Below are 23,818 nucleotides of genomic sequence, written 5' to 3'. Positions count from 1 at the left end.
AGCACAGTTATTGCTCCTTACATTGCTAGCTGCATGGACATGTATGTCTTGTGTAATATTTTTAAATGTTCTGAGAGCATTGATCTCTGTGACCAGGTGAGAAACAACAGAGATTGATGGTATGCATAGGGATCTAGACCCATTAAGTAAATAGGCTGAGGAATCACTGGTAGATATGAATATAAGATTACATAGTTCAGTGTGAAATGTGTACTCATTAAAGGTACCCTATTTTAAAGTAGGCTGGTGGATTTGTAAAATTCACCAAAGCCCAATCCCACCAGGGTACAACAACTTTGATCATTAACATAAATATTTAGTCAATGCAAATCTATTATTGACAATAAAAACAGAAAATGCTGGAAATCTCAGCGGGTCAGCCAGGAGAGAAACAGAGTTAACGGGCCGAAAATTGCAGCCTTGCCAGGTGCGTATGAAGTGTGCATGGACGCGGCGAGGCCTCGCAAAAGCTGGTTTTTGGGGCACAATGCACATGCGCTGAAAACCAGCTTTTCCGATCTGTCAAGATTTCTCCGTACACATCCTCTGCAGCCCCGGGAGAAGGACATCCGTGTGGGAGAGATTGGGCTATTTGTCCAACTCATGTCCAGCAAATGTCCTTCAAACTTTTACGCCTGGTGAAAGCAGGCGTATAAGCTTACTTTTACCAGCGGAATACTTTTAAAACATATAAAAATGTAATTTAAACACTCATTTTTATATTAAAAACCCTGTCCATTAAGGCAAGTTTATCTTTAACCCTATTAAAGCACATTTAAAAAAAATTCCAAAACAAATATTTTTTTAATAAAACTTTAATTACAATTAATTTTAAATATGTGAGGTATTTTATTTATTTAACAAGCTGTGTTTTGATGTTTTAGGGGGGTTTCTCATTGATAGTAATGGGAACTCATACAATTGGAGTTCCCATTTTTATCAATGAGAATACTGCATTGTGCTTGGTGGTCCAGACCCACGTGACACCAGCATGTATGTACGCACATCTCCCGTGCGCTGTGCAGTGAAATCTAGGCCTCCGACCGGAATCTTACGTTCCTCCGGGACTGCCAGGTACATTCGTAGATTTTTTTTGAATCGGAGGCACTCGTACAAAGAAGCCTCTGACCGCAATTTTCCCCTCAATGTTTCAGGTCCCTTCTGACGAAGGGTTTCTCTCCACAGATGCTGCCTGACCTGCTGAGATTTCCAACATTTTCTGTTTTTATTTCGGATTCCAGCATTTGCAGTATTTTGCTTTTGTGCTATTATTGACAATGTCAATCACAAACTAGGAATCAGCTGAAAGGCATTTGACTATAACAAAAAGGATTTTATTTTACTTTGTATATACAATTGATGGAGCTACATCTGGGATATTAGGGATTTGTTTTACCTTGCACTACTGTCAGGGAGCCTATTGGAGATTCAAATGCTGCCCTCCATGATTTTATGACCATTAACTTAAATTGACTTGGCAAGCGTTTTTTTCTAAAAAGCTGACAGGAATGGATAATGTTGATGAAAGAGGGTGACCTAACTGAACTGTGAATGACGAACTAGCAGACACGAGGACAAAATTAACAATTCTCAAGAAATTGTTCCCCTCCTTGTGATCCAGAGATATGTGTGCTGCTTGGACCAAGGAAAGAAACTGGCAAAGGATGAACAATATAGAACGCAAGGCTAGATTGATATTCTCCAGCTGGGCTTAATTTATCTTCTTTGCGAGGTCGCAGTGAGAATCTGTAAAGAATCTGTCCACAGAAGATTAAATGAGTTGGTTGACGTCCATGATACAGCAGATGGTAACTGCTCTCTGGAAAGAACAGTCTTGAAAGGCTGATTTTTTTTTTTGCTGCATGCTTTATGTTCTTGCAAGATCCATTTTAACACGACCCCAGTCCCCCCCATCACTATTTTCATTGCTGTACATTTGCCTGTAAAAATGTTGTTTTGTGGCACTGACTTGTTTCCCCAATGAGTTACACTTGTTTTGAAGAAGTAATAATGTTTAAATGCATTTTAAGTACATTTGTTATATATTGATGTAGACAGAAGACTTTCCTATAATGTGCCTCAACCCTGTTTGGCCACACCAATGTCACATTTCAATTTAGTGCCAAGTTAGCGAGCAGACAGTTGTGCGATGTGGACCTGTGCCCACCAGAAACTGACTGAGCCCAAACTTTAAACCTTTACAGCTGGCAGGAGAAGATTTTCATCCCATCAAGTCCCTTTAATTTCAAGAGTAATAGAAATGCGATTCACTGCAATACAAGACCAGATTTTCCAAATGATTGGAATTGGTGGACTGTCCAGCTGCTTGTTGAAAGAAAGCTCTTCACTTCCTCTGGGTTTCACTTACCTTGTTTGCAGCATCGATGAACTTCACTCCTTTGTACGAGATTGAAAGTACAATTGTAGGAATCTTCTTCATTTGTTCCGAAGACTTCTGGGAAACAGAATAGTGACTTACTTTTTCAAAAATAATGACTTTAGGAACAAAAAACATTCTCAACAAGTTGAGTAAGCACTACTCCAGCTCTCTCTCCCCTGATGCATATTTAAGAATCGATTTTTAAAATTCTTTGAGCAAACTGACCATAGTTTTTGCGTTGGCTGACAGCAGATTACTATTTTTGTAATGTTAATGCTGGTTATTCAATCAACCAAGATAAAAAAATCTTATTGATAATCTAAAAACTTCCAAAAGAAATAAAATCAGACACTAAAGTTTTCTACAATGGAGAACATTATGCATCCACTGAGGGGGATTATCTTGAAACAGCTGAAAAGGTCGAGAAGTATAAAACAGAAATGCAAATCAGGTACACTGCAGGTCAATGAACATGTTAGATTCAAACTTCAGAGGAGGAGGCAATTCTGCCAATAATATCTGTGCTGCCTTTCTGAAAGAACTATCCACTTAGTCCCACGCCAATCCTTTTCTCTAAACCCTTTAATGTTTCATGTTCAAACATCTAGGGCTAGAATTTCCAAACAATCCGTCAGCGCCCAATTGCCTCCCAAAATACCGCTAAGATTCCCAAAATTATCGCCGTCGAAAAATTCCCCCCAAAAAAGAAAAAAATCCACCCAGTGAAAAAAATGGGCGTTGCACCCCGATCCTCAGCGAAAAAATGGAATCTTGGGCCGATTGGGCAGTTCTTAAAAAAAAAATGGGCGATAATTAATAAATTTACGAAAAATTTACAGTGAGGCTGCGGGTTGGGCCTAGAAGGAGAAAAAGACAAAAAATATTTTTTCAAAAAACATAAAGTAAAAAAAAAAAAATCGGAAAAACATTCTCAGGACCCTTTTCACTTAAATCACTGCAAGACAATTTTAAAATAATTAGTAAAAAAACTAATGAGTTACCTTTTCTTACCGGGCTACTTACCTACCACCCAGCTCTGCTGATTCTCGTGGCCGATTTTTTTCCAACTTACCTACGGATCACCGCTGAGCCAAAAATCGCGCCATGGCGATCGATGGACGTTGCACGCCGGCAGTACGCTCCCCAGCGGTACCTCGAAACCGCTGACGTAATTTTTTCACCGACCCGGTTCTTGCCCAAAACGGCCAATACCGCCGAGAAACCGGCCGGTGAACTTCTAGCCCCTAGTCACTTGCTTTTGAAAAGCTAATTGGGATTGTGCTTACAATACTGCTTCAGCTACCTTGTATGTTCAAATAACCTTTTTTTCCTATAAGTCCAAGAATGGACCATCTTTAAGTCCAAGAATGATTTATTCGAATAGGATAGTAAATAATGCTGCTTCCCTTTCGCCCTGCCCCCCACTCCACCCACCCCATGAAGAATATGGACGACAATACAACACATGCTGCCCTTTTATATGTATTCAGAGCTAGAGCCTCATTTTAGTCCAGAGCAGAAGTCAATTAATTTATATTCTGGTTTCTGGCCATGGGGCAGCACGGGCCAGCCCACACTGCGATATGTGTGCGCACTAGGTTCGTGCAGCAGAGCTGGTCTCCAGTCGTGAGGATTAATCCTTGCCACTGGACCAAGACCTAGCTCTGTTAAGCCCGTGTGGTGGCTGGTGTGCAACGGCCACCACACGTTAAAACAATTCATGTACAGGTATCTGCCACCCTTCAAGATGTAGTTCAGGATCCGGAATATAATTGAAACACCAGTGAACATATCCGCTTTAGGCGTGGAAACAAGTCATCCTCGTTTCGAGGGACTGCCTATGATGATGATTCTGCAGGTTGTAACGCTTCTGTCCACTCGGGCACCAAAGCAGGCAGAACATACTGGCAAGGAGTGGTGGTCATTTACGCATATGTGCTCCAATCACTTCAAAAACACAATTACTCATCCTGCCCCCCCACAAAAAATCCTTGAATGTTCTAAAACACATCTATGTAATGACACTTTTTGCAGTGACTGAAAGATTCAATATAACAGTCATGTTGGCCTCTGTTGAGTTGTGTACTGGAGCATAAGTCGTTGAGTAATGGAATTGAGCAGTATCGGTGGGATGCCCCATGTGAAGATGTTCCTGATCTCAGACTCACTGAACAGGAAGCACAATGCAGTAACTTTTGGTTGAGGAGTGTGTGTCACCCAGTTCCTTATTATATAGATTAATAAGCATGTTGATCTGTTACATGAAAGTCAACCCCTGTATATGTAAACCAATATGGGGTTAATTGGGTGTAAGTAAAATTATAAGCCCATTGCTTTTTAAGGCTGTTTAGAATTTCTATATATCTTGTCGATGTTCCCTCTAATCTGCCAGGGTTTGAAGTCAATCTCTGCTCATCACCGCTGATGTAAATGCCCCATGAGATCTCAAGTCCACTAACACAATTTTGTACTGCCCAGATATCACACTGAAAATCTACAACAGACAACGTACCCGCATCTTCGAACATGCATCCTGTGTTGACTCTGTTCCTCGCAATTCCTTCACCAACATCGAACCTAAATACTAAATACGAGAAAAGAAAATTACCTTTTGTTCTAATTCCTGTAAATATGTAATAAATAGTTCAATGTAATAAATGGTTCAATTTCTGCAATTAAAATTAATATTGAGTATTAAATATGTATATACTAGAGAAAAAAAGGCATGCTGAGCAAGCGGTTCCCAAAATGGATGAATAGGGCAATTAAAGTGGAAGAAAGAAAAATAACCTATGCAAAGTCTGCTGGAAACAGGTAGAATATAGAAAAAAGCTAAAGCAGACTAACATATGTATTAGTGGTGCAAATAAAGCATTAGAGAGGAACATAGTAAAAGATATGAACAAATAATGGTGGAATAAATGGTGTAACACCTCTATTAAGTAGTGGGGGGGGGGGGCCTTACTAGCTTGTTAAGTGTTTGTACAATAGTAGTGCTGACTAGTATTGTTGACTTTAATTTCTACTTTGTTATGTCCCAAGAGTAATATGGAAGCTATGAAATAACATGAGAAGCATATGCACGTAAGTCACTGTGCAGTATGTTAACCCCAGCTTACCCTGCCACCTGTGCCCATTATATAATAGGTACTTACATATGCTTCATAGTCACAGGACTGGAAAATCAGCTTCTCAGGATGATGTTGCCAGTACTGTACAGGTGTGGATGACGTGGCTTCATTTGGAGGCCGAAGAGTAATGGAAGGCTCACTCCATTCTGCCTGCTGAATAGGAAAGCAAAATTAGACCACAGGAATACTGAACCCAAGGCACCTTTGATGAAAAAACGTATTACAAAAATAGTGAGCTGACTATTAAGAAGTTATTAACGACATTTGCTTCCACTGGAGACCCTTCGAGTGCAGGCCACTTAAGCCCAACTGTGATTAGACTACATCCAGCTCAAGATAAGACATGCTGAAAGTGTGCATTGATAATTACGAATGTAGCAAAGCCTGGTAGACCTGCTGTCAACTTCTTTGTGTCTATGCCACCTTTAGTGCAACATTCCAATGATGCAAAGGAGAATTTAAGAAAAAACACATTATGTTGATTTTTTTCCCACATCATAAAATTCACTGGTTCCACGTCACAGAAGTAAATCAAATCCTAAGCCTTAGAGTTGCACAGTATCCAACACAGGGGTAAGTGGCTATAACATTAGAGAAGTTAGATTTTCTGACAATCAGTGTCAGTGAGGATTAGGATGGAATTACGATTTCAGTAAGGCAAGCTTCAACGGAATGAAAGGTCAACCAAAATAAATTAAATGGGATATATTGCTCAGAGATAAATCTTTTGAGGAAAACTTTTAAAACTGTGATACTAAATAGGTAAGACAGGTATATGTCAAAGAAACATTGGTATCCAGAACAAGCGGTCCCCCAACTGGATGAAATTAAAGTGAAAGTGAGAAAGAAAAACAACTTACATAAAGCCTACTGGGAAAAGAGTCAGAGTATTGGAAAAAGCTGAAGCAGATTGGATGGATGTCATGTACCCTAGGTGCTGCGGGATATTGGCTATAGTTATAAAAGAATCACTTGGTGCTGGGAATGTTTCACAGGAAACAAATACAATTTTTTTTTTAAAAAAGGGGGCAAAATATCTGACTCAGATGACTATAGGCCCTTCGCCAAGCATCAACAGTGGATAAAATAATGGGCTGACGTGGTATCTATGAGCAACAGCTTAAAAAGAAACAGCTGGCATGGACTGAGAATGTGTTTTCTTGTCAAACCTCCTCAATTTCTTTGAGGAATAAATAAGATAGATAGAGGAAATCCTTTCAATATTGTTTATTTGGATTTTCAGAACATCTTCAGTAAAACATGAAAAACTATGAAGGCCACGGGAATCCAGAGTAGATAGTGGACTGGATATAAATAATGGAAACAGGTGTACTCATGAGAAGTACAGAATAAGAAGGGAACAGCAGTGGAGTACTGCAAGGATCTGTACTTAAAACACCATTGTTTCTTTCCTACATAAGATTTGGACACAGTAACCAATTGTAAGTTTGTTAAGTTTGAAGAAAACACTAAAATAAGATGGAGTAGATAATGCAGGCAACAATCTACAATGGATTCGGGTCAGTTATGCTATTATCCAATCAAATGACAAATTAAATTTAATATTAACAAAGTATTGCATATTGAACAGAAAAAATTACATAGGCATACAATGACAGGAATAAAATTAGCAAAGGGAGAGTTAGAAAGAGGCCTGGAAGTAGCAGTAGACTTCCCACTTTCAAAGTCGAGACAATGTGTAGAAGCAATTAAAAAGACAAATCGAATGTTAGTAGGATGCTGGGATACACAGCCACAACATGGAGTATGCCCCTTCATAGATTATGCCGAGGTGGCAATGGAGTCAAATATATCAATGGATGTTCAAAATACCACTGGACACTAGGCTGGGTCAATTGTCAACTAGAAGGATGAGTTTTGATGGACCAAATGACCATTTCTTATCCTTGACTTTTTCTTATGTTCTTAATTTCCTTGTTTGATGGTAATGGGGGTCTGACTCTAAGCGTGTACTCCATTTATTTTTATACTGACTATTAGTACGCCTCTCCCACTAGAGGTATGCATGTCTTCGCCATGTGCATCCTGAACATTGAGCTGTTAACATCTTATTCACAGGGATTTGAAAAGATTAGCTATAAAGCTCTTTAACAAGCTGCAAAATGTTATAAATACAACAGGAACCAACACCATGACGTTTCGGAAAGGGACACCTGACCAGCATTGTTCCTCATTACAACAATAGTCTATGGAGATCCATCACACTCAAATTTGGCTTGTCAGGGCTTTTCAATGTGCCAAATAAGATTTGATCTAAAGGAGCCTCCACTGTATGAATATTACATTAATTCATTTTGAATTCTACTTAGTTGCACAATACTTGTATTGATTTGGCACCAACTAGTTAGTATCTTCTTGGGAGGGGGGGGGGGGGGGGGGGGAGGGAAGAGAGTGAAGAGAGAATAAAGCTAAGTGGAGTCTTTTGGCCCCAGGATCACGTGCCTGGCGTTGTAGGTGTGTAACCTCTGTGGAAGACTTGGTAATCTGATACCCGAAACAGATAGCTCTGCAATACACCAGGGCACTGTTACCCATTGACCTGCAAACTGGCTCACTAAAGGAATGTGAAGGTTGGAATTGCTCGCATTCAACTTTGCCCAGCTCTGCAAACCAATGCCCTAATGATTAGGGTGGTCCCGACTGGAGAAGCAGCAAGAAGTTTACCATTGCTCTGCATTGTGTGGTTTTGCTGCATCAGTAAGGCATGCACGTAAGGTTTCTCACCTTAGGTAAGTGGGATATGTCCTTATGGGGAGAGAGTTCATGCTCTCATCAGCAAATGGATATTTTACCGCTATAAATTATACTGGCTCAGATACTCCTTAAACAATGCCATGGATGTCCATGTGTGCCGATCAAAAGAAATGTACACATAGCGATGGGACGGAAGACAAGCCCAGCGAGAGGCGGCTCTCAAGACCACCAAGGGCCGGAGGTCGAGCCAGGCGAGGGGGCGGAGGTCGAGCCCGGTGAGGGGGCGAAGGTCGAGCCCGGCGAGGGGACGGAGGTCGAGCCCGGCGAGGGGGCGCCCAGCGAGGGAGTTGAGGTCGAGCCCAGCGAGGGAGTGGAGGTCGAGCACAGCGAGGGGTGGCACAGCATTTAATATCGGCAGGGTCGTGGCCCAGGAACGGTGCAGCATGTGACATCAGAGGAGCTGTGGCCGAGGAGCGGCGCAACATCTAACAGCGGCGGGATCTTGGCCCAGGAGCAGCGTAGCATATAACAACAACAGAGGGGTCAGGGCACAGGAGCAGTGCAGCATTTAACAGCAGCGGGGTCGGGGCCCAGGGGAGGCGCAACAGATCTTGGTCAATCCTCGCCACTGGACCAAGACCTAGCTCTGTCAAGCCCGTGTGGCGGCTGGTGTGCAATGGCCACCCCATGTTAAAAAAATCCATGCACAGGCATCTTCCACCCTTTAAGATGTAGCTCATTGTAACACCTGTAACATCTTTCTTTTGGTGCGAAGAGCGTCACAAAGGACTGCCTGTACCATACTGATCAAAGGAAATGTACATAGCACCATATAATAGCAAAATGTCTCAAGTGCTATACACAGAATTACAATGAAATGCAGTGACTGTCACTATGCAGACAAAGACATTTTATTTAGGCTCGGAATCCTAAATAGGCACAAACTCTCACAATTATATAAATACCAGAAGATCTTACAAACCATGAAGCTGAAAATCTCTACTACTCACTAAAATAAACAAAATCTATCCCAGTGAGAATCTGAATGATAAAGGTTTTATTATTCATGAAGATTTATTAATTGTTTTTAACCAAGCTATAACAGAGTCAGAACTGATAGATTATCAGGTAGTGCTGGAGTATAGAATGACAAACAAACTTACAAAGAAAATAATCAATTATGAGGAAAGTAAGCCAAACTAGTGCAAAGGGAACTCAAGGTTAACAGCTTATTGCATGTTATTCAATGCAATTTACCTGAGCCATTTGTCTTTCCAGTTTGGACCTAGGCATATCCTCAAAGTAGCTGTCATTGATTCGCCTTCTTGCGTCCCCTTGCATCATTAAATGGGAAGAGGGGATATCAAGAGAGCCACCAGTGTAAGTGCTTTGGCTAAGGGATGGGGAAAGTTGAGGAGTGTTGTTCCCAGGGTCCTGTTCCAGAAGCAAATAGCAACGCATTAATTAATGTTATGATTTATGTTACTGAATCTCTCCCAGCCCTAATGGTTTAGTTCCTCTGTGTTGTTCATCAGTGCAAATCTAAGCATTTCAAATTGATGAAACATTCAGAACACATATTTACATCCCTCACACCTAAATAATCCCTCTCAAATGAATGGATCTCTCAGGTAGTTTTAATCTTGGCAGAACACTAATAATCTAGCAAAAGCTATTTGGTATAGATTAATATTAAACAACTATTTAGGTTATTTATTTCAGCATTAACACAAAAATGGATATAAAAATATGACTCTGGAGATAGAAATCAAAAGTATGTGAAACAAACTTGTGTAACATGCTCCTTAATGAGACAGACAAACTCTCTCTTTGCTCCTTCAGGTTAAATATTTATGAAACTAAGACTCATGATTCCCTTAACGTATTCCTACTATGAAGATTTTTTTATCTCCTAACCTGCCTGTATCATGAATATCCACTTGCCAACTTGCGCCCTGGCTAGAACACCTACCATTTAACTAACAGACATGCAGCAGTGGCCCAGGATGTCTCCCCTCTCTGACTTTCCACCCCCTTTGCGAGGTAGTGTCTGGCCTCAGCTCTATGCCTTCCCACAACAATACAGCTGAGGTCAGACATTTAAGCTGTGTAATGGAGGGGGAAAAGGTGGAGAAGATCAAACCTTCCCCTCATCTCTATTGGCATGCATTGACACTCTAACCAACTGTGCCACTTGTGCCTATTTTTATAAGAAATCTGTGGGATAAATGATAAAGGAACACTTTTTCCAGATTCTGTGTTTGAAAAAGTCAGAAAGGTTGAGGTAGGCAAACACCTGATCTATCATTATTTCTGACAAAGTTCATTCAGGGTTTTGATTTTAGTTTTATGCTTTGATGAAAAGCAGCTGCTTATTCAATGTAGAAAACTCAGAGAAAAGTTGTTGTTACATTATGTTATGTCCCTCATAGATATTAACTGCAGTTAATGTTTTAATTAGATTGTACACAGGTCCTGGAAAGGATGAACTGTTGATGGTTGTTTTGGTATCTTCTACTCTTGGATAATCAGCAAAATGTTATGTTGATGTTGTGTTACTTGACTGAAGTGCTCTCTGAACTGATGCACTGTAACTACTGAACCTTTATTTTCAAATGAAGACTGCTATACGTTGTAAATTTAGACATGCAAATTGTAGCTTTTTGTTTAGCTCTCCACTACCTTCAATAACACAACAGACAAATAGAAGGTATTTATTTCAGTAAAGAATATTCATCCATGTGTTGTCAAGTGCTTTGGGATGTCTTAAGGACATGATAAGTAATATAACAACTTATAGTTTTATACCACCTTTCATGTAACAAGGTGTCCCAAGGGGCTTTAAGGAGGCCTCGGTAACCCAAATGAGAAGGAAGTGGGGCGGCAGGTTATTCGGGGACGTGGCTACGAGCACAGTCACAAGTGCCAAATTTTGACGAGGCTTTTGAAGGTGGGGAGAGGTAGTAATGCTGGAGAGCTTGGGGAGAGAATTTCAGAGTGGGCACCCTGATGGCTGAAGGTTCTGCCACCATAGGTAGAGTGAAGAGCTAGAAAAAAAATTGTGGGTACTTGCATGGAGTTGTAGATTTCAAAAGAAAAGAGCTGCAAAACCATGGGGGGGGGGGGGGGGGTTCAAAAGGAGGACATGGGTTTTAAAGTCAATGCACTTGGGGAACAGGCAAGAATGAAGCTTGGTGAGGATAAGGATAATAGGAGTGTGGGATTGGATAAGAGTGGAAGGATTGTGGATGAATTGTAGTTTACATACACCAGCAAGGACAGTGTTGGAGAAATCCTGCTGGGAAGTAACAGGCATGTATGTTGGATTCAGTAATAGTGGGAGGCGGGGGGGAGGTGGTTGTAAGGGGCTCAGGCCATCCAAATTGTGAAGGTCGGAGGAGGCACTCTTAATGACAGACTGGATGTGGAACTTGAAGCCCAGTTCAGGGTTGCAGGACACTGAAGTTGTATGTTGTCAGGCTGAACCTGAGTGAACAGCCAGAAGCGGGACTAAATCAGTGCTAGAGACATACATTCTCTGGCATGAGCCAATCAGGATTGTCTCATTCTTGCCCTTGTTGAGCTAAAGAAAGTTGTGACAGACTGGATGGTGGGTGGCAACAGAATGGGAGGATTGGACTACGCTGTCCCTGTGCTTGCAGATAATGTCTTGGAGGACAGCAAGCAAATAAAGATCCGGATTTATTTATATATTACAATGAACAATATTGTTTTCCAATGTCAATTGTGTTGGTTACGTCAGTGACAGTCTCTCCCTGAATAATGCGGGCACTGTGGATATGAATCACCTGCAGTACGGCATATCGATCCTTCTCTAATCTTTTCAGAGACCTGGGACGATCTCTTCAAACAGGTTATCAAGACTGAAATGCCAAATCAGGGTACAGCACTGTTCCAAAGAGTAGAAGTATCAACAGTATTATATTTCTGGAAGTAGACCTGCTACTCCAGTCATATCGACTCAGTTCAACCAACGGAGAGAAAAGAAACACGGCTGCTCTTCTCCACTGCTGGCCAGGTGATGTAAATTATGGGAGATAAGAAAACTGATCATAGAATAATATTATTGCTCACAAATGGAAGGTCTTTACATTAAACATAGTTCCAAAGAAATAGTTCATGACAGAAGATGAGAGACTGGTATGATTTGAATGAAAGCTCTAATAAAAATTCTGATTTATTAACTGTTTCCCAGGGCCAGGTTTACAGAAACAATTCACATCGGATTTTTACCATAAAAACTATTTCAAAGGTAACGCATCTTCAATTATCGCTTTATTTCCCTTTGCACCCTGAGGCGATGTATTCCGTATCAGATATTACGCAAAGAAAATCACCAACCTAGGGACGACATTATTGTGTAAGTGCTCATTATGAAGATGGGGTGGAAGGGGAGCAAGGTGTCCTAACTGAAGTGACAGCATCTCTCAAATCTTTGTAGTTAGGCCATTTGTATGTGTCAGATTAGCCTTTGCATATTACAAGCAGCAGAAGATCTAGAAATGCAGTAACGGTAACATAAACCGTGTTAAACAGGGCGTGCATTTGGAATTCATAGACATTGTTTCTGCTACTTACAATATATGTTCACTTTCTGTTGGCAGGTGGTCATTGTACAGCAAAGAAAGTAATAGGCAAAATACATTGCAAAGAAAGACAGATGGCAGCAAAATTGCTTTAAATCACAAATAATGATCTCAGGGATTTAAAAATGATTGTTAAAACTATTGTTTCCATAACGTTTCCTACAATATGTACATGAAATGATGTTTTTTTCAGGACAACATATAAAAGAGTGACAGAACTTGGACAGCCCGTTTCATTTCAAGCTAGGCAGAAACGGAGGACAGACCATCTGCCCTTCATTAGAGTTTTGAGTTAAGTGCTCCTTGGGAAAAGTATGGTGTAGAAGTAATTACATCCTGCAGTGGAGACAGGTATCAGAAATTAAGTAGTGTACATGCACTCTATTGGGGGGGGGGGGGGGGGAAGAAGGCGGCCTCAAGTCCATGTTGCCCAGCTTATTTCAGAGTGAGGTGACTTACCATCCAAGATACGATATATACATCATCTTGCAAGATGGCATTGCGGGATTCAGGACAACTGACCTATTGATATAAAAAGAGATCCAATCTGAATAGCACCTAATACGAGTGGCTTTTCCTTCCACCACTCCTGTCAGTTGTTCCCTCCTTCCCAGATGGAGGGTCCCATCATAGCATAGTGATTCACCTAGTGGTCTGCAAGAGAATTAACAACATTCGCTCCCGGCAGTGGGAGGCAGGTTCAAATGTACAAACAGCTCAATGTAATTTGCACGGATCTGTGGGCACATTTCTATGAATCTCCAAACAGTGGCCCGGAAACAGTTATTTTTTTTCTGCTGAATTTTTAAAAATTAGAACAAAATGTCCTTTAAAACAATATAAAATGGTGGAAATACACAGCAGTATCTGATGATGGGCTAATGTTACCAATGTAAATCCTTTGTCAGAACTGGAAGATAAGCATTTCCAGCACTCTCTGTTTCTCTTTCAGAGTTCCAGCATTTGAAGTTTTTTATTCTGGTGATTAAATAATTCCAGTTGAAAACTTTGCATCTGTGACATAACACTGTTTTAATGAGCTTTAAGATTTGAATCCTTTGTTTGAGAGCTTAATGTAAATTATGGGAAAATATAGTGTGAAATATGTATTAAATTATTTGACATAATTTATGAAAAAACAATTAAATAAAAAACCTTTAGACATCAGTTAAAGAATACAGTACTGCCCAGACTAATTTCTGTCATGTTGTATGTGTTTGTGAACCTGAAAACTGTATGTTTCCTTTCTTAACTGAATATTAAATTATTTGAAAAGCATGCAACTCCTTGAAAGGATTCCCTTATCTTTCTTGTGAGCAGAACTAAGAAACACCTTTTCCATGAATGTTTCAGTGGCATTTTAGGTTGAATCTGTAAATAAAAAACATTTGAACAGGCCAGAATGTGTGTTTGCCTGAGCAACTCCAAAAATGGAGATTAAAGTCCTGCTATCACAAAGCCATCGAAAACATGCAGAAAGGCTTGGCTGGGTTCTTAACTGGTCAGATTCCTCAAATTACAGCAATCCATTACTGTCTGCAAAAATCCTTCCTTTGGACTAAAGGGTTCCTGCGTGTGAAATGAACCACTCACTAAGGATTTCCTTTAGCATAGTGCAACCTTTTAGCTTATTCTGTCCTATATAGTCAGGCAAAAAGTGATTGAATAGGATGAGGATAAAAAAACGAGATGAACAGCAAATAATTACACCATTTCTGGAACAAAAATGTTCCGAATAATTTAAACAATTAAAAAAAAAAACAATTCCTTCCTTACAAAGAGCAGCCAGTTAATCAATGTTGAAAAGATTTGAAATGCTGTAAGTTCTGTTGAGGAAGGGTTAATGTGGTGCAGGCTAAAGCTAAGATTGACTCAGTGACTACCTAAATCTCAGAATCATAGCTGAAGGGCTTTGACATTTGTGGTAAATAGAGTTTACTTTTTAATGAGAATAGTTATTGATTTTTTTCTTCAACGCCCACTGAAAGATTTGATAGATTTTTTTCAGGCTACATTTGAACAAAAGGTCACAATAATAAAAACCTGAAATTAGTTTTTTCCACATCTTAATTTCACAATATTGCTTGGAAGATCTTCAGGGAATATTCTCACATACAAAACAAAGAATGTTGGTGGTGGTCATGGAACAGGAAAGATTACTGAGGCAAGCAGCTAATAATGATACATGCCAGTGCTGAAGATTGGCTTAAGATACGCTAATTAAAATCATACCGTGCTACATTTCATGCGAATATCAGTATTAATTCAACACTGTATGAACACGGCTTACCCTCAGAGTAATGGTTCGCGGAGGCTTCTGAGGAGGTTCGTCGTGAAGTCTGTCTCCAAGTGATGCTAAGATTCGTTTTCTGTGACCCAGAAGGTTAATTTTCAACACCTAAAAGATTCAGTGATGCAAATAAGAATCCTTACAGAATGCAGAAGGAGGAAAATAAATCTCCAAAACTAGTAAACGACCTTGCAGTGGGAGGTAATCCTACAAGGATGATGTCCTGCAATGTGGTTACAGATTTAGCAGCCAGAATAATTATGCTCCGTCCTAATGTGTCATCATAACTAGGCAAGGCGCAATTCTAAAAAAAATCATTTTACTGGACAAAAAACACAAGCCTCTCATCTATCCCTTGTAGATTTAAATGCGAATCACTGCACACAATGTAGCCTGAGCCGCCTTCTGACAGCTCACTGCAGTGTTTCCAGATGAAATGCCAGGAAGCATCCCTTTAAATGAAGATTTAATTCCTCAGCTTTAGACCTTCACTACTTCTGCAGCTGTGCGAGACTGGTGAAGAAGCTAGGCATCTTTTTATGTACATCACAGGAAGGCTGTGTCAGAAAGGTGCTGCAAAATGAATTACCACGTCTGTAGTCATCCATATTTTTAATTATACAGTTGACAGCATTCAACTCATTACATAACACGAGGAAAGCACGCAACTGCTGCGCATACCTGTTTAAAAACATCTCCCGGACAATGTACCCATATTCTAACACCATTTAGATAAAGCGGTGTGTTTAATTGTACGAACAGCAAATGCACACACTACGGGAATATACCACCCAAAGCAAATCAACAGCAACCTGCCTCAAGCTGGCTGTTAAAACATCGTAATTGTTACACTGCTAACCAAATTATATTCTCAAATGTAACTGTAATGCATTTGTAGATCATCATTAGTCTTTAGGTTCAATGTGAACACCCAAATCGAACAGAAATTTGCAAAAGTGTCCTTATGTAGCTTATCCAGTAAATCTGTGGATAGATGGGACTGTTTCACTCAAAGTATAGGACAGGCTCTATGACTTGTAACTTATCCAATACCTTGGAGAATATTTCTCTACATTCCACTATGGATTTTATTTGTGTTCAGTCAAGTGTTATTCTTGCTTTCACCATATTTGTGATAGCCAGTAATCAAAGGAGGATATTTTCACTCAAATTAGATTGGCATGAGGAGGATATAATTGTATTAAGGACCACAGAGTAACAAATGTTTGTCTAAATGTTTTGCTTTATCTAGTCAAAAAAGCACATCCTAATTGTCAACTGACAGAAGCAGTCAAAACTCAACTTATCGTTTGCAAGCTGATTTTCTATTATACCTTAATTTGAATAATAGTTTCATTCAGCTATAATTTAACATGCTCCTTCATTAAATGCTCAAATTAACTCCAGAATTTCATATAGTGTGATGGAAATTGTATTTTTATGTTACAAAGAAACTGCATAAATGGTAAATGAAGCTGAGCCTGTTATTTTGTTCAGACTGAAGCTTTACGCATGTGGACCTGAAAAATACTGTTATCTATAATGAGAATCTTAAACTTAAAACACTTGTCAGTCACAGGTATGTGGAGTTGACAGTTTACCATCAACACATTTAATACAAATTAACTAAACTGAGCACTGCAAGCTTTTACTCGATCTCAAAAAGAATTGAGAACTACATTCATGCATCAGTTGAACTCAATTATTTTCTCAACAACACAGCAGTCTCCTGAACTTCCACACATATGGCTCAGTACCTGATCACTTGTCACTTTTTGTTGATTCTGCAAAACTTTCCAGATGTTCCAACACTTGGGGACGAAATTGCCCTCCGCCCCAAACAGGGGCACTTACCGTTTTTTTTTAAAAGTGGTTTCTCTGCCCTAATGCACGGGGCAGAGAATCCAGTGAAATTCAGCTCTTTATTTTTTTTTCTGCAGCGGGGCAGTTGTGGGGTCACCAGCGGGGCGGAAGTGCCATCGCTCCGAGTCATCACTTCTGCGCTGATGACGTCAGTGCCCCACAACGTCCCTCCCCTTCGGTTAAAGGGGTGGGCCGTTGTGAACTCTGCAGCCACATTAGTGGCAAACACTGGGCCACCAGGGAGTATTTTGGCCGGGCCAGCAGCCTGGTACCCAAGAGGGGCCAAACCTGTGGCCACAATTGTCGGGCTGATCTGTCAGTCGGCCAACAATTAAAACAAAATGGTGGCCACGACAGTGTGCCCTCCCCTTTAAGGGTGGACACGCTGCCCAGCCACAAGAAGCTTTCTGCCAGGGAAAGCTGTCGGGGGTACCGAGTGCTGGCTGATCCGCTCCCACGGGGCAATTTCCCACACGGGGCAGAAAGGCACTAGCCGCCGATCAGTAAGGGGTCGGCGCATGCCCGACGGGGTGAGAAAATGGCTGGGGTGGTCCTGTACACCGCTCCAAAAATAACGGAGGACAATTTTCAAAATGTTGGCCCCTCCGCGCCGACTGAGCGGTGAGTCCTTACCGACACGCCTCTGAGGCGGTCACGGCTTTTATAGAAAGGGGCAATTGCGGCCCCTTAGTGTCTTAATAGCACTGAGCATTGAAACTAATGATGGGATAATTCATATAGTTACAGAATCCATCAAGGTACAAGTTTCAAAATTATATTTTAACCATTCTCAGAACATAAAAGATTATGAATCAACTGTTATGAGAATTCATTCATAATGAATCAAATACAACTAAAGGCCAATAAATGTCAATGCTGGGTTATTGTGCTCCTTGTGCAAAGATTTCAATTGATCACATTTTGCATTTTTAATACTCTTAGGATGCAAAAACTAAGCATAAGCCACTTTTACTATCAATCTTAGGTTCACAAAACAGGCATTTATTAGCCTCACTTAAATGTTTAGACTCCTGCATGATTCATAAACGGGACCAAAATATCAGCAAGGTACATTTGTTCCATTTCATGTGCAACAGGGGAGTTTGTTTTAATAAACAGGGTCATTCAATGTAACTTTCCTCTTGGTAGTTCTGATTTTGGGACTCTGATCGAAAAGTCAAGCCTGTAGCCAACTTTTTCTGGTGCAGGTGTGGCTGCACAACCATATTCTCAAATGATGTAGTTCGAGGGAATGGTTGTGTCCTTGTTCATTGGGATACTCATGCACTAACTTGTGTGATTGGCAATTGAATTTTAGATAGGTAACTACTGCAAAACAGGCCCCCTATTTCTAAAAATGAACAAGTGATTGTGTTGAAATTACAGTATATAGAGAATGCAGTTAGAATTACAGTGGAAAATATATTGAAACTATATACTCACGGTATGCAAAAGTCTTTGTGAAATGAAGTACACAAGAGCTTTGAAGTCCACTTTGTTCTTAGGCTGGTTTGTCACATTGGCTGCCATAAATACCTCTACAACTGATGCAATGTTACAGGTCTCAAAGCATCCCAATACATACTGACACACTAACCAAATGCCACCTAACCTTGTTGCTGGTTTCTTGACTGAAATGTTTCAGAAGGATATCAGTGTGTTTCTTAAAGCAGGTGCCTGACTACAAATGGCCCAGATTTTGTGTCACTTACTGCCTGTGATGTCAGCCTTAATGGAAATGATAATCTTAGTGGATTCATAGGAGAATAGCCTTCAATGAGGCCCCACAATATTTATATATAGAAAGCTATGACCAGAGAGAGAGAGGAGAGAGAGAGAGAGAGAGAGAGAGAGAGAGAGAACATGTCACAAAAACAAGATTGAAGAGTAAAGGGAAGACTGATCTAGAGGGCTAACTTCACCATGTATGCTTACTTGCCTTATTAAGAATGTTACAACATAAATTTAAATATTTCCAGATTTGTTTTAAGGGTATACATTTTGTAATGTTGATGGGATTATGTGAAAATAGAGAATGCATTCATGATGTAAACCTTATGTACGCAGTCTTTTTGAGTAAAAGTGTTATCCTGTGTTATGTTCTATAAACATTTATACACTGATAAAGAAACAAACTGATAAATGTCAACCTTCTTTGAAGTGCACTTTTGAAACATTTTGCCAGGTGATTAATCTTCCGTCACATCCTCTGTTCCCAGGGTGTCTCTGGCACAAATATCTTGGGTCTATTTACTCCCTGCTATCTCAATCAATTACATTATTTTCTTTTGAAAAATACTTCCAAATAAAAAGCACTTCAGATCTCGAGGGTGCGGAGTTATTAGAACCGAATAGGCTTGATGGGTCTAATGTGCATTAAGCATCTATACAAGTAATCAATTCACCTTTGTAAAACTGATGTGTGTGTTTATTCTGCTCCTATATTGTGTAAAGTGCAAAAGTTGATTCTCAATTGTGCGTCACAATTCAGGTTGTTTTTTTGTTATTCTCTCTGAAAATGAATTGACACGAACACATAATTATACCCCATGCATACAAAAGGACTATATGGTGATATCTATGAGGAGGAGCAAAAACTAGAATGTGAGTGTATCGCCAGATTTTTAAATGTGTGCAATGCATGTAATTATGCTACATCTGAATTTCTTCGCTATTTTATACCCACCTGTCGATTCCTGCCCCCGAATGTATCTCGGTTCATTATAATGGCTCTGCCTCAGGCTAAAGAGCCATTGACAAGTGTTCAAAACAAGTCTTAAATTAAACCCAGAACTTTAACAGCTGGAAACAAAGGTCAATTTTCTGGTGTATTATGGCTACTTTTGAGCAATTTTTGAAAATTTATCCTCACTGAAACCTGTATTTTCCGTTTGTTTAAGTGCATTTTTATCACATAAGCCACATTAAAAATTGAGAAGCTTCCACAACTGTATATTCTTAAACATGCTGTGCCTAATGTGCATGATAGTTGGTGGGTTGATACTTTAATTTTCATACTTGAAGAAGGAATATATGTTGCGAGTTTGACACTGTCCATGACCCCAATTGTTTACATTGATTTCCACTTATTTACGCCCATTTTTACGTTCTGGTGTATGTTAATGAGATTGGCAGGAAATGAATGAGCGTAATAGAACATAAGAACATAAGAAATAGGAGCAGGTGTGGGCCATTTGGCGCCTCGAGCCTGCTCTGCCATTCAGTAAGATCATGGCTGATCTGAACTTGGCCTCAACTCCACTTCCCTGCCCGCTCCCTATAACCCTTATCATTCAAAAAATGAAAAAAGTAATTTTGGGTCTAACTTCCTGATTGCACCCCCACAGGAAATTCTACGCCTTTTAATTTTATTTTACTTTGAATCAAGAAATGTAAATGCTACCCAAAGACCTTTTAACTGTGTTTTTATAGGTGGATTTTAAAAAGTGATTTGTTTTTTAAGTCACCATTCCAATGACTGGTCTCATCCACCTCTTTGGTCTTACAGGGCCAGATACAGGGATACATCTTACTTAAGAAATAGGACTCAAACATAAGGAGGTGAGAATACGCAACTGTTACGCCCATACTTTTCCAAGATGGCAGCCCTCTAGTATAGCTAGGAATAGATTTGTTCACATACATCAATTGCAATTTTTTAAAAAACAGGGCGAAATTTTGGTGACAAAGACTACTTTTAGCAAGACAACACCTTCACTTTCTATAATTAGTTCTGTAAAGGTTAGGCAGTTATTGCATTTGTATTTCACCCCCATCCTATATAACCACGTCTGACACCATGAAATAAAAGTTGATTCATATTGTGGGGAGGCACCGAGTAGAGGCCAGGTGCTTCCCTACAGAATGAGAAGGAAAACTTTGGATATTTTGTTCATTGTAAGCAGCTGTCCTTTTTAAGTGGTTGTATGATTTTTCTCTCGCACTTTATTCACTATGTCTACAAGTGGCAGCTCAACTGCAAAGCACAGATAAAATGGAGACTTGGAGGAACCCCATAATAAACTTAACCCTGATTGTTGGGATCTGCTAGAGAATCAGCCCCAGCTGCAGGGTCAAGTGCTGCTCCAACATCCTGATGGGCTGCACCTCATCCTGGTGTTGGAATTCCAAACCCAAATAATGACCCCCAAACTGAATCAATGGTCACTAACCAATGAAAGAGGCATTAGTGCTTGCTGTAATCATTAGATTTACTGCGGACGCTGAGGGTTTCATTTGGGATCCAAGGGATTGTCCCTTGTAAGTAGACGTCTGCAATATCTGAGTTATTATTAGAGGAACTGATTATATCTTAAATTTAACAGCACAGAATGGGGCCATTTGGAAGAAATCTCCTTTATTAATAGATCATAGGACAAGCAGTTTCAATATTTTTCCTTTTTTTCAAGCACAGGAGCTGAATATTATGTTGTCATCAAGGTGAGGATTGCCAGTGCTGGGAAATTTAACAGTCTACTTTGTCAGTATTGTCCATTGTCACTACCTGTACTATTTTCTCCAAGATCAGGTACAATGCAAAGCAAGTGCAGAGTAAAACTCCAGCTTCTCTACACCTATCTTAACCCAAACCTCAGAAGAACATTGCTTTCTGTACCAGTTTGATTTTTTCAATTTCTCACAACATCCATTCTCTGGTCTTTTTGCATAAGTTGGCAAAATGGTACCAATTAGCGCTAAATGATGGGCAATTTTATGCTGCGAGCCCTAGATACTAGATTGAGACTTATTTCATGTAAGGTGCTTCAGCCAGCAGACCTCTATTCCGTCAGCCTCGGCTGGATTCAAACCCGAGTCCCTGATGTGAAAGGATAGTGTGCTAACCTGCTGTGTCAACATTTTCATTCCTTTTAAACATTCCTGAAGTTGTACAGTGACTCCAACAACGAGTTTAATGCTTTCTCAGAGCTTAGTGTCTGGCAAATGAAGAGTTACGTCTATCACCTATTTTATCTCATTTCAATGCTTAAACTTAAAGTCATTCAATTCCATTCAAATTATCTCTCAATTCAGTGCAGGGTTTTAATTTATTAAAAGACAACTTCACCCCAAGTCTCACAGTGAAGAAGCTGAAGCTCATCAGTGATTATCTCCCAATGTAAATGTACAGCAAAGGTGATCAGAGTTCAGAAGAATGAAAAATTGTCAATCACAGATTTAACTAGTATCAAAATACTAGTTGCTTCAGTACTTTTGCATATACATAAAACATCATTTAGAAGCAGATCACAAAAAATGCAAATAATGGAAATTTGAAATTAAAATGAGAAAATGCTGGAACTACAATTCAAGTAACTCAGTTTCTGGAAAGAGGAAAGATAGGTTAGTGTTTTAGGTAGACACCCTTCATTATAACCGCATAACTGCGCCTTTACGAGATTGATCAAAAAAAATAGATAGGACCAAAAGACAAGAGTCGAACTCCAATATGCTAACTCCATTACAAAGCAGCAGTTGATCAATTTAATAGCTTGTCAACTGATATTTTAAAAAGCTCAAAAGAGGTGCAAGTGCTGGTCATCTTAGATTGCAAAAGGTGAGTAAAAGAGCTCCAAATGGAGGGGATGAAATGGGATGTGACAGGAGAAGCTGGAAGCAAAATGGAATATACAGTCAAAGTCTAAGATTGTTGATAACAATTCAATCCAGAGACCTGCAGAATTCCCAGGATGACAATAGGATACTGTACCTGAAGTGCTTGGGGAGCTGTATTTGGAAGCAGAATTAATTAGCAGTAGGAGTGAATTAGAATGTAGCAGCAGGAATAGTCTCTGCATGGAGCTGGTGGTATTTGGAGCTTGTAGTAGATAGCAGAAATGGAGAAATCTTAAGGCTGCAGAGACTACTGGGATAGAAGATGAGAACAAAAGAGGACATATTACTGTAAGAGGGAGAGAGAGGGTCAGAATGGAGACACAGGAAATGGGGCAGATATGGCCAAGTGCCTTGTCCAACACCAGTCCATTATACTGTATTCACTGCTTACAATGTAGTCTCCTCGATAGAGCATGGGTGAGATGTAGAGTTCAGCTGAATCTGAACCCAGACATGAAAGGATAATGTTTTATTACACAGATGAAACCAATCCCGTCGATCTTATGCTGTGTATACATGAATAGCTTTTGTGGTCTGGGAATGCAACTCAAGATAGAAAATAAGCCAACAGTCAACGAAGGAATGAAAGAATGTGGATAGAGATAGGATCAGCTGCTTTTCTTTAATTGCAACTAAAGCTATTAGTCAGATAATAGGAACATCTTCTTTTGAAGACTTGGGATACTGAAAGTTGACTTTAATTTTCAGAGGTTAATGCAATTATGGCAATTCTCTATTGCAACAATGGCAATTTTCATTTATAGAGCGCCTTTAACATAGTAAAATGTCCCAAGGCATTTCACAGGAGCGTTATCAGACTAAATTTGACACTGAGCCACATATGGAGCTATTAGGCCAGGCGACCAAAAGCTTGGTCAAAGAGGTAGGTTCCTAAGGAGTGTCTTAAAGGAGGAGAGGCGTAGAGGTTTAGGGAGGGGATTCCAGAGCTTAGGGCCCAAGCAGTTGAAGGCACCGTCACCAATGGTGGAGTGATTCAAATCGGGAATGTGTATGAGGCCAGAAGTGGAGGAGCGCAGAGATCTCGGAGGATTGTGGGGCTGCAGGAGGTTACAGAGATAGGGAGGGCCGAGGGATTTGATAACAAGGATGAGAATTTTAAAAATCGAGGCATTGCCGGACCTGGAGCCAGCACATATATTGTACCATGTTCACTGGTAGACAGGAACCTCTGTTGCAACTATTTCTTCATAGAATCATA

The 23,818-nt window shown here is 40.0% G+C and overlaps 1 protein-coding gene across 12 annotated transcripts in view; it reads right to left on the bottom strand.

The window, feature by feature from the left end:
* Positions 1-23,818, bottom strand: part of anks1b (ankyrin repeat and sterile alpha motif domain containing 1B) — a 965,528-nt gene that overhangs the window by 17,801 nt on the left and 923,909 nt on the right. For 5 of the 12 annotated variants that reach the window (XM_070897439.1, XM_070897441.1, XM_070897443.1 and 2 more), the window contains 6 exons: positions 15,124-15,231; positions 13,293-13,355; positions 9,484-9,660; positions 5,536-5,664; positions 4,893-4,964; positions 2,369-2,455 (listed from right to left, as the gene is read on the bottom strand). In XM_070897439.1, the coding sequence (XP_070753540.1) occupies positions 2,369-2,455; positions 4,893-4,964; positions 5,536-5,664; positions 9,484-9,660; positions 13,293-13,355; positions 15,124-15,231 (636 nt within the window). The remainder of the gene's footprint in view (positions 1-2,368; positions 2,456-4,892; positions 4,965-5,535; positions 5,665-9,483; positions 9,661-13,292; positions 13,356-15,123; positions 15,232-23,818) is intronic. The other 7 variants (XM_070897440.1, XM_070897442.1, XM_070897444.1 and 4 more) reach the window with 5 other exon arrangements.

The sequence above is a fragment of the Pristiophorus japonicus genome, chromosome 13, assembly GCF_044704955.1.
Source record: "Pristiophorus japonicus isolate sPriJap1 chromosome 13, sPriJap1.hap1, whole genome shotgun sequence".
Classification (NCBI taxonomy): domain Eukaryota; kingdom Metazoa; phylum Chordata; class Chondrichthyes; family Pristiophoridae; genus Pristiophorus; species Pristiophorus japonicus.
The sequence above is the reverse complement of the archived record's forward strand: the minus strand, read 5'-3'. Positions and strand labels throughout refer to the sequence as shown.